Source organism: Culex quinquefasciatus, chromosome 3, assembly GCF_015732765.1.
Source record: "Culex quinquefasciatus strain JHB chromosome 3, VPISU_Cqui_1.0_pri_paternal, whole genome shotgun sequence".
Classification (NCBI taxonomy): Eukaryota; Metazoa; Arthropoda; class Insecta; order Diptera; family Culicidae; genus Culex; species Culex quinquefasciatus.
In genome coordinates, this window is record NC_051863.1 from 84573298 (window position 1) to 84599755 (window position 26458).

A 26458-nucleotide genomic window follows, 5' to 3' on the forward strand; every position below is an offset into this window, starting at 1 on the left:
ACATGAAAAGTTTTATTTGGTCATTATCAGAAGTTAAGCAGTTAAAATAAATTGCTTTTTTTAGGCAGGAATTAATAAATGGATTGCTGCGTTGAAAATTGTTTTATTCCGCTACAAAAATCTGTTTCTCGAAATTTAGAAACTATTTCGTAACCAATTAGAGCCCTAAAAAGGGCTGTTTTAATGTTTGCTGTTAATTTACTTTACTGCCTTGCAAAAACATTTCTGCATCTTGGTAACTTTCGAGTGGTGAAGGAAAGTCGATTGATTTCACCTTGATTTCTATTTCAGCATCACTTGCAATTTCCTTCCCCTTAGTTCAATAGGATGTTGATATTATGTCTTAAAACATTTCAAATCAAACAGCCTGTTTCAGGGCCAATAAATTGATCACAAAAGAGTTTTCTTGCGTAATTATCAATCTAGTGAATCTTGGGAAAATTTGGACCAGACAATGTAATCGAAAATTTCAACAACATTCTTGCAAAGTTCTTTGTCATACTGGTCATGTGTAACATAACCACCTGCACCTTTTTTCTCTGAAACACAAACTACCCAACTACGTAAGAACTTGATAATTCGTAAATTAAGCGAGAATCGAACAAAAACGGCATTGTTTCAAACTGGCATTTAGAATTCTAACATGTTACCTAGACCCGCATCTTAATATTAATTTAGCAAAAAAATCCCCTGACTCGCATAGTCACGCCCAGCAAGTAAAAATCACACTTCGGGCTGTTTGATGACAGTTTGACGTCGTGGTGTTTGTTCCGTTCGTCCGGTAATTGCTCACGGATAAATGCCTCTACCGTGTAGGCTACCATTTGGCGCCGAGCAAATATCCTACATATGCAGAATAGGGTGACTTCAAAGATTTTCCCAGGTTGAACAAATTTTGTTTCAGTTTCGAGACTGTGATAATCCCTGGACGCCCTATAGTATACGCAAAGTGCATCATGCGGAATAGATGCTCCCATCATCAGCAGCGTCCATCCAACCATGTTAAAGATGAAGAGGCGAGGCATATGGGATAAATCTGTGTAAATATGGAAAGTTCTTATCTAATCTGACGAGAATTCCTTTGGCCACTGTGAAGCTGTCTTCGGCGGAACGTGGCGCGGTTTCGCGTTCTGCCTCTAGTGTTTCAACATATGCGGATGAGAGCACTTTTCCCGTCGTTACCCACTGCTAGCCCGGATAGTCGACGGAACGCGAGGCGCGCCTGTTGTTAAAATGTAACTTTTCACTTAATTACAAGTCAGCAGAAAAATGAGCGCTCCTTGCACTTTGCCAAGTACTCTATCTATCTTTGAGTTGACCGTGTATGGCTTACGATAAATTTAACCAACTCTGGCTAGTAGCATTGGCCCTTTGGGTGTCTCATATTTGATGATGCCAGCAGTTGATACCTGAACGGTGGTAGAACCTTCTAGTGGAAAGGGAAATGCTTTTATGATGGTCTTCGCAGTAATTGCACTGCAACACCAAATGTATGGCGAACGCGTTCTGAGCGATCTCAAGTGGCCTGATACATCGTCCAACATTCCATTTGGTTTACCCATCGTTAAATTTAAGAAGTGAGAAAAAAATGTTTATTTCCTATTAGAATGAGTTTTTTAATAAGAACCTATCTCGTCAATTAACGAGTTAGAATATTTCATTGACATTGATCGAGCAACTTGATCGCGCGTCACCAGCAGCGTTACTAGAGCAACAAGGTTCAAGCAACGGGTAATAAATTCTTAATCAATCTTGATACCGGGAGCCAAGTTCGCTTCTTTTCGCCGCATGTGGCCGCCGGTCAGGAACAATCAACCGTGCAAGATTGTTTCGGTTGATATGCTTGCTCTCCCCCTCCATAGGCGACCAATGCATCCACTGCTGGCACTACTCACTCGTGTGCTTTTAGAAGAAATCACATCTTTATGGGCGGCCACATTACACATTCTACACGCGACTCTGGAACAATATTTGATTGTGAGGTGGTAGTTTGCACGATTCAGTAATCTCTAAAAATACTTTTTCCACGAGAGGCTGAGCAATTGGTTACCAACTTGTCCGGCTCGTGGAGGTTGAAATGACTATAAAATAAATTAAGCTTAATTAAAACGATCAGCGTGCTAGTTGCGAAGGATGGGATGTTTTGTGTAATGGAATGTGTTGTCTTTTTACTGTCACAACTATTAAATTTATTGGGAATGATTGACCAATTGTACGCATTCAATGAGTTCTCAACTGTTATTGGGGAACAGTTCAAGTTAAACTTTTGAAATAATAAATCTATTTTTATAGTTTACAATATACGGTGGGAGAAAAATAGCCGCCCTTTTTCAAACACTCTCCAATAGGAAGACACGTTAAAAGGCTAACTAATATAGCGATTGAGTATTTTCCAGCTCATTCCTTGACATTTACTCCTAGTCGGGTAGTAGAAAACATGTTTGATCGTATTGAAATACAGATGTCGCTGAAAAGATGATATCGTCGCCGTCGTGCTAACTTCTCGTACGTGTAGGGGAAGGTGGGGCAAGACGACCATATGGGGCAAGAGGAACAATCGCTCGTACGGTCGTAATTCCTATAATTTTGATTATTTCCAGTATGAGGAATTGTTGCTAGCAATGCAATAAGCTAATTCTACTACCACAAAACGTCCAAAACGACTAAAACGCCACGGGGCATAAGATTTTATGAAGTTTTTTTCAAACCTTTGTTTTCTTATAATATTTGTAAGTACAAAATAAGGCTTAGGGTTCGCTTTGAGGCTTATTTTATCAAAATGCTATTTTTCCTAGATCAGTAGTATCCCTACCAATGACATGCACCTATTACAAAGTATGATTTAACTTTTGGTTATTTTGGTAGAGAGCTTTTAAAAAGTCTTGTCCAGATGGGGCAAGTGTACCATATGGATTTTTAGTATGGAAAAAAATACGAATTCCTGCAACAACATATTTTATTGGGAAATACATACATTAAAGTACTTAAAAACTGATAAACAATTGTTTAAAAAAATTGTCCGTACAAAATATAGTGATATTATGAAATTTTAATATTTATCATCTAAGTAATATTTTTTTTTTTGGTAAAAACGACTAAATTATTACCAAAATATTATTATTTAATCTAAACATGAAAGAAACGTTTCAAAAATATTCTAATCTGATGTATCTAAGTGATAACAGTTCAATTGTTAGCAAATTAACATGTTGTTTCATGCCTTGTTCCTCTTGCCCCAACGGGTTGTTCGTCTTGCCCCACTAGTTGAGTAGAACGTACGGAAAATCAAAAATTTTAAAATCATGTTTTTACATTGAAAAACAGGATTTTTTTAAAACTTGTTCAATCAACGTCTTAGTTAAGACCTGGAATAAGATGATTATAAAAAATCCTACAGATTTTTTAACGTTTTTAATGGGTTGAACGAGCATTTCCTTAGCTTGTTACACTTGCCCCACTTTCCCCTATTTTGGGCCAAATTGAGTTAGGAACGCCATTTTGTGCAACTCACAATTCCGTAGTAACAATTCAATAGGACGAATCTGCATTTGTAAACAAGTAGTCTATCCCTTTTGCTCAAGTGACAGTTGTGTATGGCGATTATCCACGATCCATACAAAAAAGTTTTTGTCCACGAGGTGGGGGGGGGGGGGGAGTTACAGATCCCTAAAAAAGTGGTTTATGGATGGTCCCTTACTAGGCGAGAGCGTTACCACTAGGCTACGTGGCTCGGTCAAGAAATCTTATTGGATTTAAAATAATGTATAATATTAGATTTCCAATCATCCGAACTACGTTCAACCAATCTTAAACGAATTGCATCCCAAAGACCGCGCATGCACTTTTATCCGCTTGGCGGTGCAAAATTGAAATAATAACGCTCAAGTTTCCATAGCGGCGACGCTCTGGAACAGATGTTTGAAATTAACCTTGAGAGAATTCGCGCACACGTTACTCTAATATGGCTAGCGATAAGGAATTTATTTTATACATGTTTAAATATAGATTTTGCGTGCGATGCTGTCATTCTGACCAAGCTTGATGGCGGTCAAGCCAACATCACCGGGCACAGACTGCATCCAGCCAGCATATTGTACGTGAAACAAACAGAATTGAAATAAATTCACATCTCGTTCCTGCCAGCCTTTTTTCGCTACTCGTGACCGTTGCTGCTGTGATTTGTGAGATGAGTATGCAAATTGAAGTTGGCAGTCGAGGATTTATGAACAACGCTGAGTTGCTGCTGGAATCAAAAATAAATCAAATATCATGCGTTCGATAGATCTGTGTGGACAAACATTCACCACAATGTAATTAGCTGCTGGAATACTTTCCCAATTCTTCGATCAGAATTTATATATCCGTCATAAATCTTCACTGCGGTAAATTGCTCTTCCTATGTTCAATTGGGGTAGGGTTTAGTTTCTTCTTATTGCAGATTATCAGCTATATCAATGAATTTTGAGACATTTTGTCTTTTTGTTGGCTGTTTTGCCTTTGGCATTTATGTGACCCATTCTTCCGTTATTTGGCGACGTCACGAACGTCGCGAATAAACTTTTGTATGCTAAGGTATATACAATTTGCATGTCTAATAATTTTCATGCTGCTCAGAGAAGTTTTTTTAATCAAGCTTTAAAATTCCTTGGCAAACAAATGAAGGCACAATTGGTCCACCAAACGAAAGTTGGAATGCGGCGTTCTGCTTATCTGCTTTAAATGTTACCAGTTTAATAAATCATTTCAACCACGCGCTGGGCTAAATTGTGGCTCATTTTGGTTCAGTACCTGGTAACGGCAAGCAACAAATTGGATGTCTTTCGTCAACTGCACAAACAGTAAGGGCAGAGAGCTGGCTACCAAACAACAAAGACAGAAGATTCCTTTCACGACGATGACTTTTGCTTCCAGTTGTGTAAATGTTGGCAGTTTTTTTTATAATGTAATTATCGATTAAATAATCCAAAGTCGGTAAGGAGACGACGGACTATTCACTCGGGATTGCCAATGATGGTGGTAAACGAAACCTGCGGTGGTTGACAAATTTCTTCCCCTTCTGAATCTGGTAAGTGTTATCAAATAGCGACAAACTTTTTGGGTCGAGGGAGCGAAAATGTGTAGGGAAAACTTGTTATGCTTGCGGCGGAACTGACCTACCTACCATTTGTTCATAATTTTTGTAAGCAGAACTTTCATAAATCATTGATGTTATGTCATTTAAATTTGATTTCAATGTAATGTTTATTATATTATCTACTATTTGAAAAAAAAACTTCGACGTCTGAAGATAGCATATTAGTTATACTGCGTTACTACAAATGGTTATAGAATCTTAGGAAGATATTGCAACGGCGAAGAACATAATTGCGCTCTGTCTCTCCACTACGAAGAAGACCTCGTAGCGCGGTGGTAAAAAGTTAGGTTATCATCCGTTACGCTCTTGTTGAAATCTGGTAAAAATGAAAAGTTGGCTGTTTTTTTTGACGTATTAATGATCTTATCCGACAGCAGAATCTAATATTAATGTTTATTTTTATAGCATCAAAAGTTTTTTCAGTAAAATAAAATCCTAATTTTTATCAATTCAAATCGACAAATACCATTTAATATTATGCTGCAACAAAGGGTCGGAGTGCGATGGTCTACAACGATGTGCTGCCCTTTAAATCTGAGCCTTCATTAAGCAAAAGCACTTGTAGATGAAGACAAGAGTGGATGCGAAAGTAAAACAACCCCGGCAAAACTGGGCAGCACTAGAAATGTAAATTTATGATTAATTTGGTTTTCCCTCCTGTTTTTGCAATCTGAACTCAAAACCTGGCAGTACGGACGAAAGAACGACGAACAACCGGGATGTGTATCGTTGTTTTACTGCACGATTGCTTACCCTGTCTTGGAAGTCCAGTCCTCGTGGTGGTGGGTAAACCAAGCGGAATGAATTTTGTAAGATTTCACCATCTCTAACTCTCGAGCACAGTATCGGTCCTTTTTTCTAGGATGATGTTCCGTTTTGTTGAATTCAAGCTGTTTGCATATGCCGGCAATACCCCAAGTAATAATTGTCATTTGTTTACATTCATAGGTTAAAGTATCGAAATAATCGAGAACTCACGGTAGTTCGAATTGTTATTTTTCGATGTCTTTCTCCTGGAGTTTTATTTGCTTATCAAATTGAAGCCGTCTAGCTAGTCCTTGCTGAATAAAAGGACTCACTTTTTGACGACTTTCTATTTTTTTACTGTCAGTCTAAGGTCGGTCACGATACAGCAGAAAACGCCTTGGGGAAGCGCGCATAGACAAACAATTAAAGTTGGGCAAAATGAACTTCCTGTCGGCTCCAGTCAGAGCCTTACCATGGCTCAAGCCATAAATACAGGAGGAATGGTTTAAAATAATATAGTTTATGCACGGATTTGGTTCGGTCTTGCGTGCCATTGTTTATCAAATATCTGATCATTATTATTATCGAATTTCACGATTTGGCGTACACAGGATAAAGGAATTTGACTTTGACGAACCAGTTCGTTTGTAGAAGGCAGCAAAAACAGGCATAAATCCGGAGAAATTACATCAAGATACCCTTTGTTAAGCAAAAGAGTATGGAGACACAGAGGGATATTTTTTGTGGATACAAAAACATTAATTAAAAAAGTTTTCCACTGTGTTACGCACGCAGATCTGGTAATGCTCTCTTGTTCTATCTAGATAGGAACCCCAGCAAGCTTATAGTACAAAAGAGCACACCAGCATCGACCTGTTGAAAAAATCTTAGCATTATTGAGTAAATATGTTATAGTTGACACATCCAATAATTGTTATTTAAATTTTAAACATTTTTAACTTCAACATAGTCCTGCCAAATTTCTGATTTGAAGTAGTTCTATTTTTTGCTTGTTTTAGAACACAATCAAATATTATGCGTATAGTTACTGAGATTCGGAGCATTTTGGTTGAGCCGCTAATGTTTAACAACTGCGAGCCGGGTCCGGTGGCGCAGTGGTTAGCGTGGTAGCCTCTCAACCCAGTATGGCCTGGGTTCAATCCCAGAAGGACCCGGCGGCATTTTTCGTGACGGGTTTTGCCTGACCACGCCTTCTATCGGATGGGGAAGTAAAACGTCGGTCCATTAGCGTAAAAGAGGTTTTGGGTGGATTTTTTAGCTTTTTTACGGGTGGCGGAGAGACAGAACGCAATTATGCTCTTCGCCATTGCCTTTCTTATTTTTAAACCCTCTGGTAGTGAAGCGGTGGAACTAACCAATGAACTGCTGGACTGCATGGAGACGTGGCGTTACATCGTGCTGCCACCTGGTTTTTAAGTGCAAGAGTGGAAAAGTGCTGAGTCATCGTCTAAAAATAGAAGGCGTCCTATCTCGCCCAGCAAAATGAAGTCGATAAAGTAGTTGGTTTCGATGGAAAAAAGAGGAAAGCGTGGTCTAAAAATAGCGACGCCATCCACCTATGGATGGATGGTCATCTTTGCATTGCATTTGCCAACGGATGTCAGTTGTTTTGCCACTGAATTTGAGAGGAATTTGGTTTTGGTGAATCTTCAATCAAATGATTTTAAATATTACCCCGAAATCGTTGTCAAGAAGCAAACTTGAATAACATTTACTGGGATTATCTGAGTGTTATTAGGAGGTTTTACTTTCGGTTGGTTCATAAGATTACTGAGTAGAGTTTTTCCTTCTCAATGCGAACCTTTATTAAACTGGTTTCTTTATCTGGGTCAAGTAAAAAGCACTGAAAATTCAGCCAGAACCGCGCCGGTTGGCACTTTTCGAGACATGTGAACTCCCTCTATTCATATTAATTACTCAAACCAATTAGCATACTATACATTATGACGGAGCCTTCAGCAAGGCGCGAAATTTTCTTCTGGTTCTCGTTTGGTTCCTCCCCCGTCCTAATACTCAGATGATGATGCAAGCAAAATTTACGATGCGACTTCATACGCCCGGCTAGCCAGCGCAACTGCATCTCGAGGAAACGACCGAAAAGGAACAGAAAAGCGAGTGTGTTTGATCTGTGTCTTATGATGAGGATCGCACTTCCAGTGTGTTTTGCATAACGTTCTTTAAGGGCGTGGACGTGTTTGCCTATTTCCTGGAAGGCCAACATTCGCTGTTATCGACATCAAGGGGAATATTAAAGTTGGCATCAAATCATTGATATGCAAAGGGATTTTTTTTTGTATCGGAATTAGCTTGTATTAGAAAGTTAAAAAGGTCCTTATCGATTATCACGTCAGAATTAGACTTGTATGTTCATGATTTGATAATTCAAAATCCACTTATAACAACTTATTATGAAAATAAATCACTTTAGTAGATAACGAGCTTAACTTAGAATCCAACTGGTTCAGCAGAACAACATCATTACACGTGTATGATGTACTCTTTGACCACGCTAGTTCTCAATGGCAAAAGCGTCCAAGTTTTGCATCATTTAAAATTCCTTCATAATATTTCATTCCTTTTCATACTCTGCCAGAATCCCTCGTACGATGCGAAGTTGTTTGGCGATGTCGGTCGCCGTTTTTTGCTTCGCTGGTTGCCCTTTGCTAGTGCAGACAACAGCCGTACAACTTCGAAGCTAGATCACCAGTGTCAGCGGCGGGAGAAAAAACATCCGCAATCGAGAGTCAAAGCTCAACGTGCGGGGGACTATGATACTCGCTCCGCATGTGTCCTCTCGGCGCGTTGCACAGTAGTGGCAAAAGTTCCGTTTGCTACTCGGAACAACGTTGGTCCGACCGGGATCTATTAATATTATTCGCGTCTCCGGTCTCTTCCCCCACTTCGCCATCAAACCACTAACAACCAAGTCGGCATCCATCGCATCTTAATCTCATCGCTCGCGCGCTTTCTAGGTTAGGAAATTATGGAACAACTTGCCCTGGCCGCCGAAACTCGCAGCAAGCAAAATCGTATCGTTTCACAAAGTATACATAGAGTGCTAAAAGGACGGGACCAGAGCATCCATCGAAGAGGAGCGAGATGGCTTACATTAGTCGCACAGCTGGAGCCCTTTTTGCCGCTCCGAAGAGGGCGTTTCAGATTCAACGGGGCGGGATTCCGAGTGCGAGAGCACAATCATTTTCTGGCATGGTTTATGGGTTTTAACTTTAACGACGTTTTTTTGCTGTAAACCCGACAGTTTGTATTTTTTTGTTAAAGTATGTTTAAAGTTTGATAATGTTGTAACATAATTGTTTAAAAGGATATATTTAGCATTTATTTAATCAATTCTGTCATTTTTTTTTAAGTAACCCTGAAGGAAATGCAGAACCAAGGCTCAAACAGTAGTCGCAAGATTGGCTAATGTATCCCAATTCGTCCCAGATGACGGTACCATTTTGTTTTACTGTGCTCCTATTCTTAAGATCAACATATTACTTTTTATCAAAATTTCACTTGAATTAATGCAAACTCAAATCAAATGTTGAAGCCAAACTTGGATTTGTTCTTAATTTATGTTGCACCCTCCTTTTTTCAAAAGTATCATGAAAAGTTGAAGTGAAAAAATATAAAGATAGAGAAATCCTTAGTTTCATTAGCCTCTTAGTTCGACCCCGTTAAGAGTTTTATGACACGCGCTGCAATGAGAACTTACATTGGCCTTGATATGTAAATATTGATATGTATGTCAAATGGTTTGTTTTGATGAATGTATAATTAGGCCGTTGCAAATATTTTTTGAAGTTCCGTAGTAACAGTTCCATAGGGCGAATCTGCGTTTGTAAACAGCAGCCCCCCACTTTTGCTTTTTTGCACTTTTGCAAAAATATAAAAAGTAAAAACAAAATAAAAACAAGCCACGGTTTTAATATTTGGATGAAAAGAATGTTTTAAAATGCATTATACACCTGTCCACTGCCCCTGATCGCATAAATGTCCCATATGCATTTTCATCGTTTTTGAGTTATTGATGCAGTTTGGTTCGAAATTGTGTGCTCTTTCAAAAAAGCCTATAACATCCAGTACTTTCTTTCTAGAAACCAGGAGGAAATCCAGTTTTTTCGCGAAAACTTAACACGTAGCCTTATGTGTGGGACAGACTTCAAATGCGTTTTTCTCAGCTTGCTGTTTTTGCATATGGGACATTTATGCAAACATGGGTAGTCCAGTTGTCTTGCAATCATTAGTTTTCAAAATATCTAAGTATTGACAGCAATTTTTTCAGGAAAAAAAGTTTTTGCGGTGCTGTACATTGGAATTTATAAAAAATTCAAAATATTTTTAAACGAGCCCAATAATGATTAATATGATTGTCAATGCAGAAAAAATAATTACAGATTAATGTCAGTTGATTTCTATTTTTTAGTGTAATTTTGAAGTTTTCTGAAAAAAATATTTGTTTTATCCCCTGATTTTTCGGACCAATTTTGAAAGGGGGCGGGAGGCGACATAAGCTTTGAAAAATATTTGCAAGGGCCTTGGTTAACGTAAATTCAGCCATTTCCCACAAAAACGCCGTGTTAGGGTCCAAAAATTGTAATTTTCGTCGATTTTCGCAAAAACCACATTTAAAAAAAAATCATAACTACGCGCCATTGAAACCGATTTTAGCTGTCTTTAGCGCAAATGTATGGTTATTAGATAGGCTGGTAAGGAAAAATAGTTTAATGTTTCACTTTATTCACCCGCGAAAGAGAGAGCAAATCACGCAAAAGAAAATCGCTCTCGAAATTCTCCAAGAAAATCAATCTGCTGTTGATTTTTGGTGATTTTCCTTGTCAGCACAACTTAAAATTATTTATTTCGTTTTCTTAACACACATTGTCCATCTACAAAATGTGACAGGTCATTTTTCGACGTGTGACGTTTCAGTGTAGCAGTGAAAAAGATGTTCCGCTGAATAATCAGTCATTGAAATCGAACCCTGGTGACTCGGTTTGCTTTTGAACCTTCATTCGTGTTTGACCTTGAACACAGTTCTGTTTGAAACAGGGTTCGTCGGGTTCGCCGAACAATTGTTTGAACCCGTGTTTGCACATTTGTCTTAAACAAATGGGTTAAGCAATACACGAGCTTTAATTTAGCTTTGACAAGTTATTTTATTGAAATCCATGTCATTTTTCAAACAAAAAAATGTTTTTAGTCGAGAAAACCGTGCAAACCAAACAATTGTTGTTACAAGTGTTCAAACCCAAAGTCGCCAAAGCTTGAAACTCAACGTGGACTTGGGTTTGTGTTCGAACATCCGCACAAAAGAGAATCGGAAAAGAGTTGCTGTTTGGACGCGGGTGACAAAATGTGGACAGATGTTCAAACAATGAACGGTTCGGCCAATAGAGTTACCTAAGCCCGATCTCACGCACACTACCTTACCATTTGCTGGCGACCACTAATTTTAACCTAAAAATCCATCGTGTACGTACACGCAATACATGCGCACGTAGATAGCTCTATAGAGTTATCTACGTGCGCATGTATTGCGTGCATACAAAAAATTGAGGTTAAATTTTGTACCCACCAACAAAACAAATGGGGCGCTAGTGTGCGTGAGCTCGGGCTTAGATAACTCTATGACTGTTTTTTTAGACTCTTTCTACCGATCCTTCGCGCGTGAGAGAGGAGAGCCTCTTGATGAACGTCCAATGATTTTCTTTTGATGATGATTATTCCATCGCTGGGTCTGAAAATATTTTAATCGGATTCCTCGGGTAATTTCACATATTAAACGAGAAAATGATGCTTTTTTTCACTAAAATTGCGATAACATTAAAATTTGAGCGATAACCTGTGCTTTTTTGGGTGGAGAGAGGTACATTGGCTTTGATCGTTCAGTTTTCACAGCGGCGAGTTGGCCGTGTGGGTTACGGCGCGGAGTTAGTATAACCAAGGGGTTTCCAGCATCGTGTCAGACTGGTCACTAATCCGGAATTACTTGGAATTTGAGCAAGTAATTCTGTAATTCCGGATTTGAGTAATTCCAGAGTAATCCTGGTAATTCCTAATAATACAAGTAATCCTGGTAATTCCATGATTCTTGTTTGTGAAAACATACTTCAGAAAATAATAAAATATTGAAAAATAACTGTTAAAAAGATAATTTCGATGAACCTGTTATGATTCTATTTATTGCCTATTAATTTTCATGTAAGAATCCAAAGTTATAGCTAGTACGGAATCATTCGGATTTTGAGTAAGTAATTCAGTAATTCCAGAATTACTCTGCAATTCTGCAGTAATTCCTGTAATTCTGGAATTACCTAGTAATTCCGTAGTAATTCGAGTAATTCCATAGTTACTCAGTAATTCGTGTATTTCCCATCAACTCAAGTAAATCGGCAGAATGCATTTTGCTTTTCCTTGATGCCTTTTATGGTTGTAAGCAGTACAGAGCGGATTCGGAATGTCCGCAAATTTGGATGCTCTCTAATTCAAATGTATTCGGATGAAAAACAACTCAAACGTCAAAATCAGTTGTCAAACTGATGTTGATATTTACCCCATTATTCGACGATTTCCAAGTAGGGCGTCCAAGTTTCCCGGAAAACGGAAAAAATATATTATTTATTCCCGGGAAATTTTTGAAAACGTCATAAAATCTATGTTTTCTTTATATTTGTTATGTCTTTAAAATCATACTTTTAGCTCAATACTATTAATAGGATAGCACTTTTAGATAGTTTTAAAGATTTTTTTGTTCTTTGTTGTGCTTTGAATTTTATATGCACTCAAACGTCAAAATCAGTTGTCAAACAGATGTTGATATTTACCCAATTATTCGATGATTTTCAAGCAGGACGTCCAATTTTCCCAGGTTTTGAGTTTCCCGGAAAACGGGAAAAATATTTATTTATTCTCGGCAAGATTTTGAAAAAGTCATAAAATCTATGTTTTCTTTATATTTGTTATGTTTTTCAAGCTTTAAATTTATAGAATTAGCTCAATACTAATAATATCAATCTAAACAAGGATAGCAGTTTTAAGATAGCTTAAACAAATTTTTGCTGTTCTCTGTTATGCTTTGAATTTTATATGCACCACATTTCTAATTCAAATTAAATAAGTATTTTATAAATATTTATTTTTTAATTATTTCTATATGACATGACTAAAACAGCTTAAAAATTTGTTTAAGATGTATAAAAAACAAAAATGACAATAAATAAAATGGTACCAATTTATGTAAATTTTTAGAAGAATTTAAACATATTAATTGTAATACTAATGTTATTTCCAGGCCAAATTAAGATTTTTGTTTAATTCCGGAATTCCCCGTACAACATATAAAAATCCGGGAACTTTGTGCACTATTGCCAAGCACGTGGTTTTGTGCGTTTGACAACTGTCATTCGATCCAATTCCAAAGACTTTTCTCAATATGCTGGAAGCTAGGCAGTAATTCCAAGTATTTTTTTATAAATTTGAGCAATTCTAAGTGATTTCTGGAAATCCCAAGTAATTTTGGGAAATCAAAGTAATTCATGACATATTACCAGTAATCCTGGTAATTCCATTTAGACTGGTCAGTAATCCTTGATGCTGGAAACCCCTTGAGTATAACTATCGCCGGTTTGATATTTTTTGGGATTACATATATATTTTTCCCCTAGCGTCTGCCAGATGTAAATTTACACATTATTAGAGGTAAAATTAAAGTTTTTCTGACATAAAAGATGTACCCCTTTTGTCTTCCTCACTGAGGTAAGGCTATAATCCTGCTCTAAAAATTAACTTTGTATAAAAACGTCGTAGACCCACCTTCATGTATACATATCGACTCAGAATCGAAAACTGAACAAATGTCTGTGTGTATGTGTGTGTGTATGTGTGTGTGTATGTGTGTGTGTATGTGTGTGTGTATGTATGTATGTGACCAACAAACTAGCTCATGTTTCTCGGCACTGGCTGAACCGATTTGACCCGAACCTGTTGCATTCGACTTGGTTTAGGGTCCCATAGATCGAGTTTTATACAGATTGAAGTTTCGATAAGTAGTTCAAAAGTTATGTATAAAAATGTGTTTTCACATATATCCGGATCTCACTTAAATGTATGTAAACCATGTCCGGGTCCATAATCCGACCCATTGTTGGTTAGGTTATCAAAAAACCTTTCCAACGAGTCCAAAACATTGATGATCTGGCAACCCTGTCTCGAGATATGCCCACTTAAGTGATATTGATGTACTTTTTGGAAGCCGGATCTCTCTTAAATGTATGTAACCTATGTCCGGATCCACCATCCGACCCATTGTTGGTTAGGTTATCAAAAGACCTTTCCAACGAGTTCAAAACATTAAAGATCTGGCAACCCTGTCTCGAGGTATGGCCACTTTAGTGATATTTATGTACTTTTTGAAAGCCGGATCTCACTTAAATGTATGAAAACTATGTCCGGATCCACCATCCGACCCATCGTTGGTTAGGTTATCAAAAGACCTTTCCAACGAGTCCAAAACATTGAAGATCTGGCAACCCTGTCTCGAGATATGGCCACTTAAGTGACATTTATGTACTTTTTTGAAGCCGGATCTCACTTAAATGTATGTAAACTATGTCCGGATCCACCATCCGATCCATTGTTGGTTAGGTTATCAAAAGACCTTTCCAACGAGTCCAAAACAATGAAGATCTGGCAACCCTGTCTCGAGGTATGGCCACTTAAGTGATATTTATGTACTTTTTGGAAGCCGGATCTCACTTAAATGTATGTAAACCATGTCCGGATCCACCATCCGACCCATTGTTGGTTAGGTTATCAAAAGACCTTTCCAACGAGTCCAAAACATTGAAGATCTGGCAACCCTGTCTCGAGATATGGCCACTTAAGTGACATTTATGTACTTTTTTGAAGCCGGATCTCACTTAAATGTATGTAAACCATGTCCGGATCCACCATCCGACCCATCGTTGGTTAGGTTATCAAAAGACCTTTCCAACAAGTTTAAAACATTGATGATCTGGCAACCATGTCTCGAGGTATGGCCACTTAAGTGATATTTATGTACTTTTTTATTCTGGATCTTAAAAATAGATGAAATTTTAGTACAATTCCATCATATCAGCAATTGTTGGTAATAAGTGAGGAAGGCTCCAACCACATAGGTGGATTAAGTTAGTTTTTAAATGTGATTTTACCATGATTTTTTTTACTGTGTGGTACAAAGTGACTTTTTGACAGATTCTTTTGAGAAATTTCGTTTATTAAAACAGTAGAAGTTCAAAACTTTTTGAAGCTAAATGAAGTTGTAGGCCAAAGAAAAGTGAGTTATAGAACCACAATTCCTTTCATGAATCTTTCTTTGATCAATTCTACACGGAGAAAAAAGAGTTCCCAAAATCGTGAACAAGCGTTCATGAAAATGGGAACCACGAACAAAGTGTTCAAATGTCATGGTACGTTTTTCAAAATTCTAAAAATCGTATCATGGGATTTGAACACTTTGTTCGAGGTTCCCATTTTCATGAACGATTTTGGGAACTCTTTTTTCTCCGTGTATGTTCAAATGGTCATATGAATGTTGAAAGGAAGTGTGTATAATCGCTAACAGTTTGATTCAGCAATAGTTTAAGAAAAAATATATTTGCAGATATTTGAAAGTATGGTGCCACTTACCTCGTGCCGGCGGAGCCTCAGTCGGACAGTCGATCTCGTCCGTGCCATCATCGCAGTCTTGATGGCTGTCGCACTGCTTTGATTTCGGAATGCATCTCTCCTGATCGCAGCTGAACTCGTCGTCGGAACAATCTGGAAGAGAAGGCATCTTTTCAATGTTTCACTATTACAGAGCGGCTTGCTAGGAAAAGTTCACGACAAGGTATGGTTTGCGGTTTAGTATATGCTTGGCTTCGATGACTTTTTTATGGTAATTGTTCGATGCTGGCAAACTTATGAGAACGCAACTTGGAGATGAGATACATTTCTCCTTGACGGGAACCATGATCGCTGGAAAGCAGTTTTATGTCAAAAGCAAATGGGGGTAAAATCAAGCGACAAAATGTTAGGTAAACATTCCAGTTATAACGCAGAAATCGAAAGACAAGACAAAAACGAAGTGAACAACCTCTGACATTTTCCGGACAACTAGCCGGATCTTCATCTTCGCCATTGGGACAGTCTGGTTGGCCATCGCATCGTTGTATATCACAGATGAACACGTTGGTTTTTCCACATCGAACTTTGTCGTCCCCACGGCACAAGTCCTCGGTTGGGTCGTTCTTGTGAGTTGATGGTGGCAGTGCAGGTTGCGTTTCAGTTTCAACAATGATGTTATCATCATTGTCTTTGAGATTCACGCTGGACACAGTGTTAGCTCGTTCGCTTATGAACGGCTTTTCGGATTCAAAATCTGTATCGATTGACTTGTCGGTACCTGGATCAGCATAATCTGAATGGAGAGAAATACTCTTTTTCATTTTCTCGATTCTTTGAATGTAGTTTACAATGAAAGCTGTATATTTTTTTTAGTGCACTAATGAGTTATTATGGTCACTGAATGTATTGAAAGTAAACTTTCAACTGGTTATGAACACTACACAGAAAAAAAAGTTGATTTTTGGAGTGTTGAAAATTTGGTAGGTTGAATATTATCTCTTTTTTTGAGTAATATTACATAAAAAATGTGTAAATGTGTGAACCTGATGAATATTCATCAAAAACTGATGAAAATTCATCATTTTTTGGGGTAAAATTTATCATTTTTTAGACACAAAATCTGTCACCATTTCCTGATGAATATTACCATCATTTTTTCTGTGTATTATGAGTTATTAGTATCTAGTTCATATACCTGTGTCGGTGTAGTCTTCGTCCAATATACCTATAAATTTTAAATATAATTTGATAAATTGTTCGTAACTACTGTATATTATATTTTTTTTGTCAATTATAAGTACTTAAATTGTAAATAAATATTGTATTGATCTTTGAGCTAAAAAAAGCAAAGCAAGTCACTTTAACGATCCCCGAGTCCTTTGTGGTCGCTGTTGCAAGTTTCTGCTCATTTCTAGGCGTCCGAAGGTTATGTGTGGTGAGTCACTCAAAACCTATTTTACGCAAATGGACCAACGTTTTATTTCCCCATCCGATAGAAGGCCGAGAGGATAAGGCGGGAATCGAACCCGCGGCCCATTGCAACTTAGGGATCAGCAACCGAAGTCGCTAACCACCGGGCCACGAGGCCCCCGTTCTTTGAGCTATAAAAGCCTAACAGTGCGATAAAAAAATAAATAAATAAGAAAAATAATCGATTTGTCGAATCGAAACCTATCAAAATTCTATTGAATTGATTAACAAAGAAAAACTTATTGCCTTTAAATCCGTTAAACAAACCCGAGTTAGGCCGTTGCAAATATTTTTCAAAGTCCCTTGCCGCTTGCAAAAGTCGAGGAAGGGGGGAGACGAAAAAAATGAAAAATTGAAATTACTTGCCATGGGTTTAACATTTTAATGCAAATAGTGATGTAAAATGCATAATAGATCAGTACAGTTGTTTTACAATCATTAGTTTAAAAAAAATCTAAGTTTTGACAAAAAACATATTTTTTGCGAAAAAAAAACTTTTTGCGATTTTGTACATCAATAATTCACAAAATTTCAAAATACTTCAACTGTTTCAATCATGCTTAAAAGGGTTACCAATGCAGAAAAAAGCATTTAAATTGTTTTCAGTTAATTACACGTCCAATTTCATATATATTTTTTAAGTTTTTCAAAATATTTTTCCCTGACTTTTCAAGCCAATAAACTTTGATTATTTTTCCAACGGCCTAAATGAAATAGAACAAAAACTTAAAAAATGCTACCACATTTATGGATGGCATCTACTTAGATATACATCTAGGTGAACTGGACAGTGGTTTTAGCCATGTTTGCGCAATGTTTTGACATTTTTACATAATTTCGGTTAGACCAAACACATAACAAAAAAAAAGTACATCAGCTTATTGCGCCTTGCAGCAATGTCTAGAGTTTTGTGTAAATCGTGCTAGGCCTAGATTTTTTCATCACATTGCAGGACTGAGAACTGTGAACTTTGCGCACTTTGCACCTCAGTAGAGTGCTGCGGAATAATTTTTATCCCAGTTGGCAAACAGATTTTCCATCACACCATCAAAACAAAACAATGTAATACATCGACTTCTGACCTAGTCACCAAGCTGTGGTGGCCGAGACAGTTAAGTCGTTGAGATGGTCTGTTAAAGATTCCTGGCTCGATTCTCGTAGTTGGAACTTTTGAGTTTTTTTATGGTTTTTTAATGAGCTAGAGGCAAGGCTAGAGGGCATAATTCTCTCAGCCATCTCGTCCATTATTCTAACGGTTCGAGGTCATGATTTTGTCGGACGATTGCTAGTGATTTTGGGTGAAGGTATATTATAATTATGGGGAATTGGCTGCAAATTCAATAATATTCTGAATATGTCTGCATATAATCAGTCTAATTCAGTGGTTCTCAACCTTTATTGATCCATTCCCCCCTTGGCTGAATTTCAGGAACATCATTCCCCCCCAACTAATTGCACAAATGTCATAATTTTGGTATTAATGTTTGCATAAACTTTAAATTTTTCACAACATTTCATTTTTTCTTCACTCGCAACAATTTACACATACTTGCAGCATTTTTAAAATGCATTTTCATTATCTGTTCATATTTAATGGAATGCAAAAGCTCCCGAAAAATCTTTTTATTATAATCTTTTTATAAATGTTCCTGTATGTTGCAATATTATAAACACTAACAGTTTCAGTTTTTATCAATCACAGACAGAAATCATGACTGATATTTTATTTAAAGAAAAAGACAAAATAGACTTCATATAATTTTTACAAAAACTAATATTTGATGCTCGATTATTTTTCAAAGTAATGGAATTTTACCCAAAACGATGCAAAAACTCCCAGGAATTAATTTGAATAATGTTCGAAAAAAACGAATCAACGCAAAACTTCACAAATATATTTCATAAAAAGCTTCCCAGTTGAAAAAACTAAACTTAACAAAACCAAAGCAAAATTGACATAAAATAAAAATATTTTCAAAACATTCTCATTTTGAAAGGAAACGAAATTTAGCTTGAATTTATTTTAAAAAAATATTAGTTAAGCTAATTTTTGAAATTTATAACACAATATGCTCATGTTTAAAATAAGGTTATTATTTATACAATTATTTATGAAATTCCATTCTTCAAAAATTGCTCATGTTTGAGAGAATGCAAATATAAAAAAAATGATGGTATTATTCAGAACAATTTGAAGGAGTAAACTTTTTTGAGTTTTAGGTTTTTTTTAGCTATATTTTTGAAACATCTGCAAAGATAAAATAAAATAAAAATTGCTGTTGTATTTTATCACAGAAATTCCCATAAATTTAAAATATATTGTGAACTTCACAGATTATTGAAATACAACCAAAGATTTATATTTTTTACAAAAACGCATTGGTTTTCTATTACATCGTCATTCCCCCCCAAGAACGGCCAAATTCCCCCAGGGGGAATTCCTCACCGGTTGAGAAACACTGGTCTAATTCTAAGCATCTCGTTATTACCATATTGGTACTAAAACCAAGAAGAATACACAATTTTAGGAAGTATTTACTAGTCAACAGTAATATCCAAAAAATGACATTGGTAGATCGGACGAGCTCCAGGGTAAAGGATATCCAACAGTTACCGAACGCCCTCTTCAACGGTGGAACTTAGACCATCCGTCCATCTCGCGTTGATCTTCATCGTCATAAAGGGACCCCTCTCGGCAGCACCGGATAAGCGGATGTTGGGAAAGACGATTTAACAAGAAGTGAAGACGTCTGTCCCCAATGCAGACAGCAACGCCCTCTGGTTGTCCATCCAGCAAGAAGACCAAGTACCACCATACCGGCACCGAAGACCATATTTTTATAGTCGGAACAAACCGTGGTAACTGTCTCCCTTGAATCACCGGTTTTGGGACTACCCGATCGAGGTCAAACATTAACAGCCTGCCTTGGCAACGGGTATTTTCATCATCACTGTGATGAAAAGGCACTGTGATGAAAAAATACTGTGATGAAAATAATTGCGCAAGACTCTAGTAAAGTGCAAAATGCGCAATAAAAAAATACGCTTTAAGGTGCTCTAAAACCTGCTGTCCCTCTTCAGATTGTTGTCCCGATTTGCCCCAGTTTACAGTACAAACATATTCACATTAACTTTCACGGTTTCTACAATGTTTACTTTTGACGACATTTTATTTAGATCGAAAATTAATTCAGTGGCTTAAAGAAGGGTACAACCGGCTTAAGCATATGCACATGCTGATTCATTTTGGTGCGAAATTCGTAAAATTTAGAGTGATGATGAATTTTATTTGAAAATTATTGCTGGCTTCACCTGAAAGCTGCCTCAAATAAACAAACAAGCACCACCATACTCGCAGGTGGTGGACTCTGGACATGAAGAAGGCCAAAATACTGGTAACGGGTTCAATCCAAAAATATAATCACAAGGGCTCTTGTTAAAGTTTCAAATGATATCAAAGGATTTTTTGTTTCGTAAAATTTTATACCTTGGTAATTTTTACTAGCTTTTTACAACTGGTAATTTTTATTTTCAGAAAATTACAACCCCTGTAACTTTGCTAGTGCCGATCCAAATTTGATTAAATTTGGGAGATGTTAGTATATACACTAGGGAGCCCAAGACATGAATGCCACAAAAGTGGTAAAATGTCTATAACAAAAAAAGAAACTAGGGTGTCCAGAATATGGGACTTTCTCTAAAAACCTCGCTCCACAAGCTGAATATTGTTCCTTGGGCTATTTTAAGACTCTGTGCCAAATATGAGCAAAATCGACCAACCCATTGATACTGAAAGTGAATTTGTATGGAAAAATTCGATAAATGTATGGAAAACCCAATTTTCTTACGGTTTGGTCTGCACGGTTTGCTACCTCCATCCAAATATTCCCAAAAGTGAGATTCTTATTGGAAATTTGATGCTCTACAACTTTGTACAACAAGCCAAAGCGGTAAAACTCGATCCTAAAAAGTTATCAGTAATTTAAAAAAGCAATTTTTGTAATTTTTTGTTGTTTTATTGGTTACGATAGCCTGTTAGTATAAACTGTGCATCAGGTCAAGAAAACATTTTTTTTCAAGTTATCAGTAATTTAAAAAAGCATATTTTGTAATTTTTTGTTGTTTTATTGGTTACGATAGCCTGTTAGTATAAACTGTGCATCAGGTCAAGAAAACATTTTTTTTTTTTCATAAACTTTAGGCTCGGGTATCAAGGGGTAATCTCAACCAATTCCGCAGATGCTTATTAGCTCAAAACCCGTTTTCCGCATGTGGTGCAGGAGGTCATTTTTTCTGGGCACCCTAATATACACAAGTATACTTTCTATAAACATATACAACCATGAATTGTTGAATTAGTTGTTGGAGAAATTTGTGATCAAAATTTTGACGAAATTTTGCGGAAATATTGTAAACGAAGCTAAATTTATATCGTCGAACGCAAAATCATGACAATTTATTTATCGATTTATCGTCAAGATAATTCCTTGCCTGGTTCCGAATAATCTATTTTACCTTCCGAGATAAGACTGTATCCTTTCATGTCAAATTGTCCATATCCCTGCTCAATTGATGTACGCAGGACATTATCAATGGTTTGCCTATTGATTGCATGCTTGTCCACGTTTATCTCAAAAGTGATGAATGTTTCTCCTACACTGTCCGGATTACGCCTGTAAACAGAGAATAACTATTAAAAATTGAGATAATTTCTCTCTTCTCCCTAATTTTCTCTTGCGAGAATGGGTTACCCTGAGTGACTGAGAGTTTGGCATGAGAGAGAAAAAGCGCGCGCGATTTATACTCACTCTAATTTGAGCACGGTGATGATAAAGTTAGCTTCGTCGTCCAAACGGGAGAGTAAATTGTGAAGAGTTCCCGCTACTTCTCTGGCCACCTGTTTGAACTCGGTGCTTTCCTTGTCGGCTAGGGCTTGACGCCAGGGTTTCATTACGGTTAACGTGAGTTTATCTGAAAGAGAAGAGATGAGCTAGAGGTAGATCGGTACACGTGTGGCCACTCGATGAATGGCTGCTTATACTTACACGCATTTTCGGATTCAATTTCCAATGGTCCGCCCGAGCCAGACAAAGTGTCTTCATCGTCAGCCAGACCGTCGTACTGTCGTTTCAGACGTAACGCCTCCTCGTGTCCCCTCCGTTTGCCTGTCTGGATTCGGTGCACATTTTTCGGCTTTCCACTTTTCTTTTCTTCGATGCTTTTCGGATTCTTTCGTCCAATCTTCTTGCCAGCAATTAAATCGCTATCCCGTACCTTCTTGCTACCGTTCACCATTTTTTTGGGATTCTTTCTTTTCTTAGGCTTTTTCGTTGCCTTGTCATTACCACTTAATAGATTATCAATGCTTCGCTTAATTCTGTGCACACTTCGCACTAACCAGTTCTGGCTTTCATCTTGGGGCGCCGCTGCGATCGCACGCATCTCATCATTCTCGTACGCCTCCTCCTCTGGCGTTTCGTCTTCATCATAATCATTCGCGGCTTCGATGTCGTCATCACTGATGAATGCTGGTTGATCATTGCTGGCACTCAAGTCAAACAGCCTCCTCGTCATCGTTTACAAGGTTAGTGGCGGTGTTTGGCTTACTGGCCTTAGACGGAATCGTCGACGAATCATCAAACACCAGGTCAGTATCGTAGTAATGCTGTAGAGAAACATAGCAAAACAATTGATTAGATTTGGATGATTTATGCAAAAGATAAATATTAGATAAATTGTAGAATAATAACACATTTCCGAATAAAATGAATTTTCTTGAATTTAATTCCATAGTCCATTTTAGCAGTAATTTGCAAAAGCTAAATGTAAAGCCAATCTCGAATGTTTATGGCACATTTTGAAGTGCTTCAAAAGCCCTTTCTAAAGTAACTAAGAGAATTGGAGTTTATCAAGTTTTACGAAGATGCGAGAAGTTTAAAGATTTTTCATATTTTGGACCTCAAACTTCAATGCCCGTTTTACCCAACTTCCCTTGTCGTAGAGTAGAGGGCTCATATTTCGCATGAGTTCATCTCATGTATAGGCGAACAAACGCTAAACGGACAGATTAAAGATCTAATATTTTCAAGAATCAACTCTCTCAGCTCTTCCTTGTTATTGATATCAATAAAAATAATAATGTGAATTGAGGATCAGTTTTTGTAAACAAATAGTATAATCCAACTGAGCATAAAAATATGTATTTAATGTCCAAAATGTGTTACGCATATATTTTTTTCCAATACTACAAGTTATAATTTTGAAACTGACAAAAGTTTTCTTCCAACGATATCCATGGTAGCAGGTGTATACCCCAAACATGATAACCCACTGATAATTTGCATGGAAGCTCTAGCTCTTCATTCGGTACAGCCTGGTACGGGTATGTTGCAAATCACCTGTATGCATCATACTAGGGCATGGGCTCAAGTTGGTTTCACGGCCTGTTGGCTGCAAATTGATTTTGTCTACTCGGTCTATTATCTATCGATAAAATGCGGGGAGTGAAAATTGGAAAATTATATTGAGAACCGTTCCAAGAATTTGTTTTTTTTTTTGCTTTTTTTGCAGGGATTGTTCGGTTCAGAGAGTGCTGCAATGCAGGGAGGATGCATCTATTTTGGACGTAAGATTTTCTTATACAGGTCAAATTATCTATATTTTTAAACACTACACTTTACAGTTAATATGTCTAACCACCTTTACATGTCTCAACATCAATGTATTGTTCTTAAAATTTCGTTCAAGTTTCGTCCGCCCGTCCGTGCATAGTCACGTAAAAAACTAATATGTAAAATTGCATAAGCACTGCACAATGTTTAAACGCGTTTGACAAGACCGACGCTTTCCCGGTTTCCGGACCTTTTCCGCCTCAGTAGTCACTCAATGTGACAGGAAATAAGCCACACGACACGTTCACCGCAAACCCAACTCCACTTAAGTCCAAACATATACAGATCGTTTCACACCTCATCCTCCTGGTCAGTACGAGAACAAAAGAGAGAAGAGCAGAAAGAGTCAGCCGAGCCATAGAAACCGTCCGGAGAAATGAGAAGGTGGCATTGGAACGACGCTGCTGCAGCGCCGCCTCTCGGTGTCGCGTATGAATAACTGAAGTTTAATAAAATATTCAAGGCACGCGACAGCAATTTCAACCGCTCATCACGGGTTTCCTCGTTGATGACGGCCGTTTCTTTTGTCTCCCTCGTTTTGCTTGATCTTTTTCTTGCAATCCACTCTCTTGACTTGAAGAAAATGCAACAGAGATTTTTTTTTCGGGAAAGTGAGACAAATTTTGTACCGGCACTATGACGACATAGTGTAAAGGGATGAAAATGTTTTATAAATGTTAACCTTGTATGAGTCTGCACGAATAAAGTCACAATGTGAGTTAACAAATCGACGCAGTCGTGCTATCTTGTCGTACATCAAGGTATGTCGTTTAGTAAGGTAAGGCGGGTTTTTCAGCTGTCAAAATAGTTAGTTAGCACGAAACCCGGATTTTACATGGAGATTTAGAAAAGTGATAATTTGACCATTTACCGGGCAAATTTCACCGGTTTTTTTTGTAGGGTTGTTAAGCATGCCAAACTGAACCGAAATAAGCTTAACAAAAATATTATTTCAAAAAAAATAATTCAACTAAACGCGTTTTCGGTTCAGAAAAAAATCCGGTGAAATTTGCCCGAAAAGTTGTCAAAATTTCACTTGTCTGAAAATCTCCATATAAAATCCGGGTTTCGTGCTAACTATTTTGACAGCTGGGAAATCCCGCCTGATTTTACTAATCTACATACAGTATGTAAAAAAAGTATTTACACCCCTTGGGCACCATGCACATTTTGTGATGAAACATGTAAACAATTTAAAGTTTGACAGAAACCTAGTACTACGTTTTGTTCAGAAACTCATGCCAAACATTTTGCTATAAAAAGCTCATCAAAAGATGTTTTCTATAAAAAGTTATATAACAAATACTATTGCAAAAATCAAAAAATGTGCAAAAAAGGTTTGTACACCATTCGAAAAATTAACATAAATAATGTTATTTGTTGACAAATCGCCATAAATCCAGTCTCCCAACTCCAAATAGGCATCCTTGACTAATTAAAAAATAACTTGGATTGAATATAAAGTTTACTAATTACTTAGTATAAAAGTTTATATAACTCTGGAAATTCTATATAAAACTTATCTAAACTTAATTTTGCAAACTTTCAATTTGACTAAATGTCAATATATTACCATAGAATTGCTAAAAAACATTCTGGAGTGGGTATAACACCGTTTTGGGGGTCATTGTATCGCTAGAATAGATTTTTCGTTGGAATTTCGTACCAACCCGGAATTACGTGGTCGGAAAATCCGCCGGCATCCGAACCGGTCCACAATTCACAAGTCAACCTATGTGGCATCGGAAAGGGCATAAAATTTCCGATCTTTTGATACCCAAACATCTAGGTTTTCTATAAAGCCCACGTTTTTAAATACCTAGGCAAAAACGTTGTTATGGTTTCGTTTGAGCAATCTGCCAAAAATGTATGGAGTTTCGTAATTTTTGTTCTCGTGGATCAAACTTACTTTTTGATACATGTTCCATCACAAAATGTGCATAGTGCCCAAGGGGTGTAAATACTTTTTTTACATACTGTACCATGGGCGTACGTAGCTTTTTGCCGTTCCGAGAAAAAAAGCGTTTTAATGTTTGACCTTGAGTAAACAAAAACGAGAGCACGCAATGTAAACAATAACAAACACGTTTTGTTTGGTTGACCATTCTGTGCATTGCTCCGAAGTTTGGTTGAATTTGGTTGCCGAAGTCCCGAGCTATAATTGAAAATGTTTACGGTAGTCGCACTTACATCAATTTTCAGGCTATGTCAAGATAGCACGACAAGATTGAAACTTCTTTCATATGAAGAGCGACAACAATGCACGGAGTTTTTTCGGTTTTTATTGAATATCTCAGGATTGAAATCGAATTTTGGAGATCTGTAAAGGTCAAAAGGTGAGGCATTGTAAGCTTCACAAAATGGCGTTCTTGACTCAATTTGGCCTAAAATGCACGTGTGACAATTTAGCACGACAGCGACGAAATGGTAAAGTAGATCAAATAAATCAATCAATTTACAACTTTTAACATTAATTTTTATACAGAAAAAAAATGTCGGTAAAAACATAAAGGTGATGCGTAAGATATTCAACAATACAAAACACGAAACACTGATGAGGTTAGACCAATTGTCCTGCCATCCCTCATTAGAGATCCAGCAATACCCTTTTTGTTTACTCTATGAATTGAGATTGAAAATAGATTGACAGGGTATAACTCCTACTCCTATCCCAAATAAGCAAAACAGAAACAACGTTGTTCATTCTAACATACCGTCAGTGGGGGTGACATTGGGTCTGGGGGGTGAGATTGGGTCAAAGTGA

The 26458-nt window shown here is 37.3% G+C and overlaps 1 protein-coding gene across 1 annotated transcript in view; it reads right to left on the reverse strand.

The window, feature by feature from the left end:
- The window catches only part of LOC6041871 (basement membrane-specific heparan sulfate proteoglycan core protein), a 182808-nt gene that overhangs the window by 110164 nt on the left and 46186 nt on the right, over positions 1 to 26458 (reverse strand). Inside the window, 6 exon segments of the mRNA XM_038260900.1 lie at positions 15575 to 15706; positions 16023 to 16346; positions 16749 to 16778; positions 21539 to 21696; positions 21832 to 21994; positions 22069 to 22688. Of these exon segments, the coding sequence (XP_038116828.1) occupies positions 15575 to 15706; positions 16023 to 16346; positions 16749 to 16778; positions 21539 to 21696; positions 21832 to 21994; positions 22069 to 22597 (1336 nt within the window). The 5' untranslated portion in view covers positions 22598 to 22688.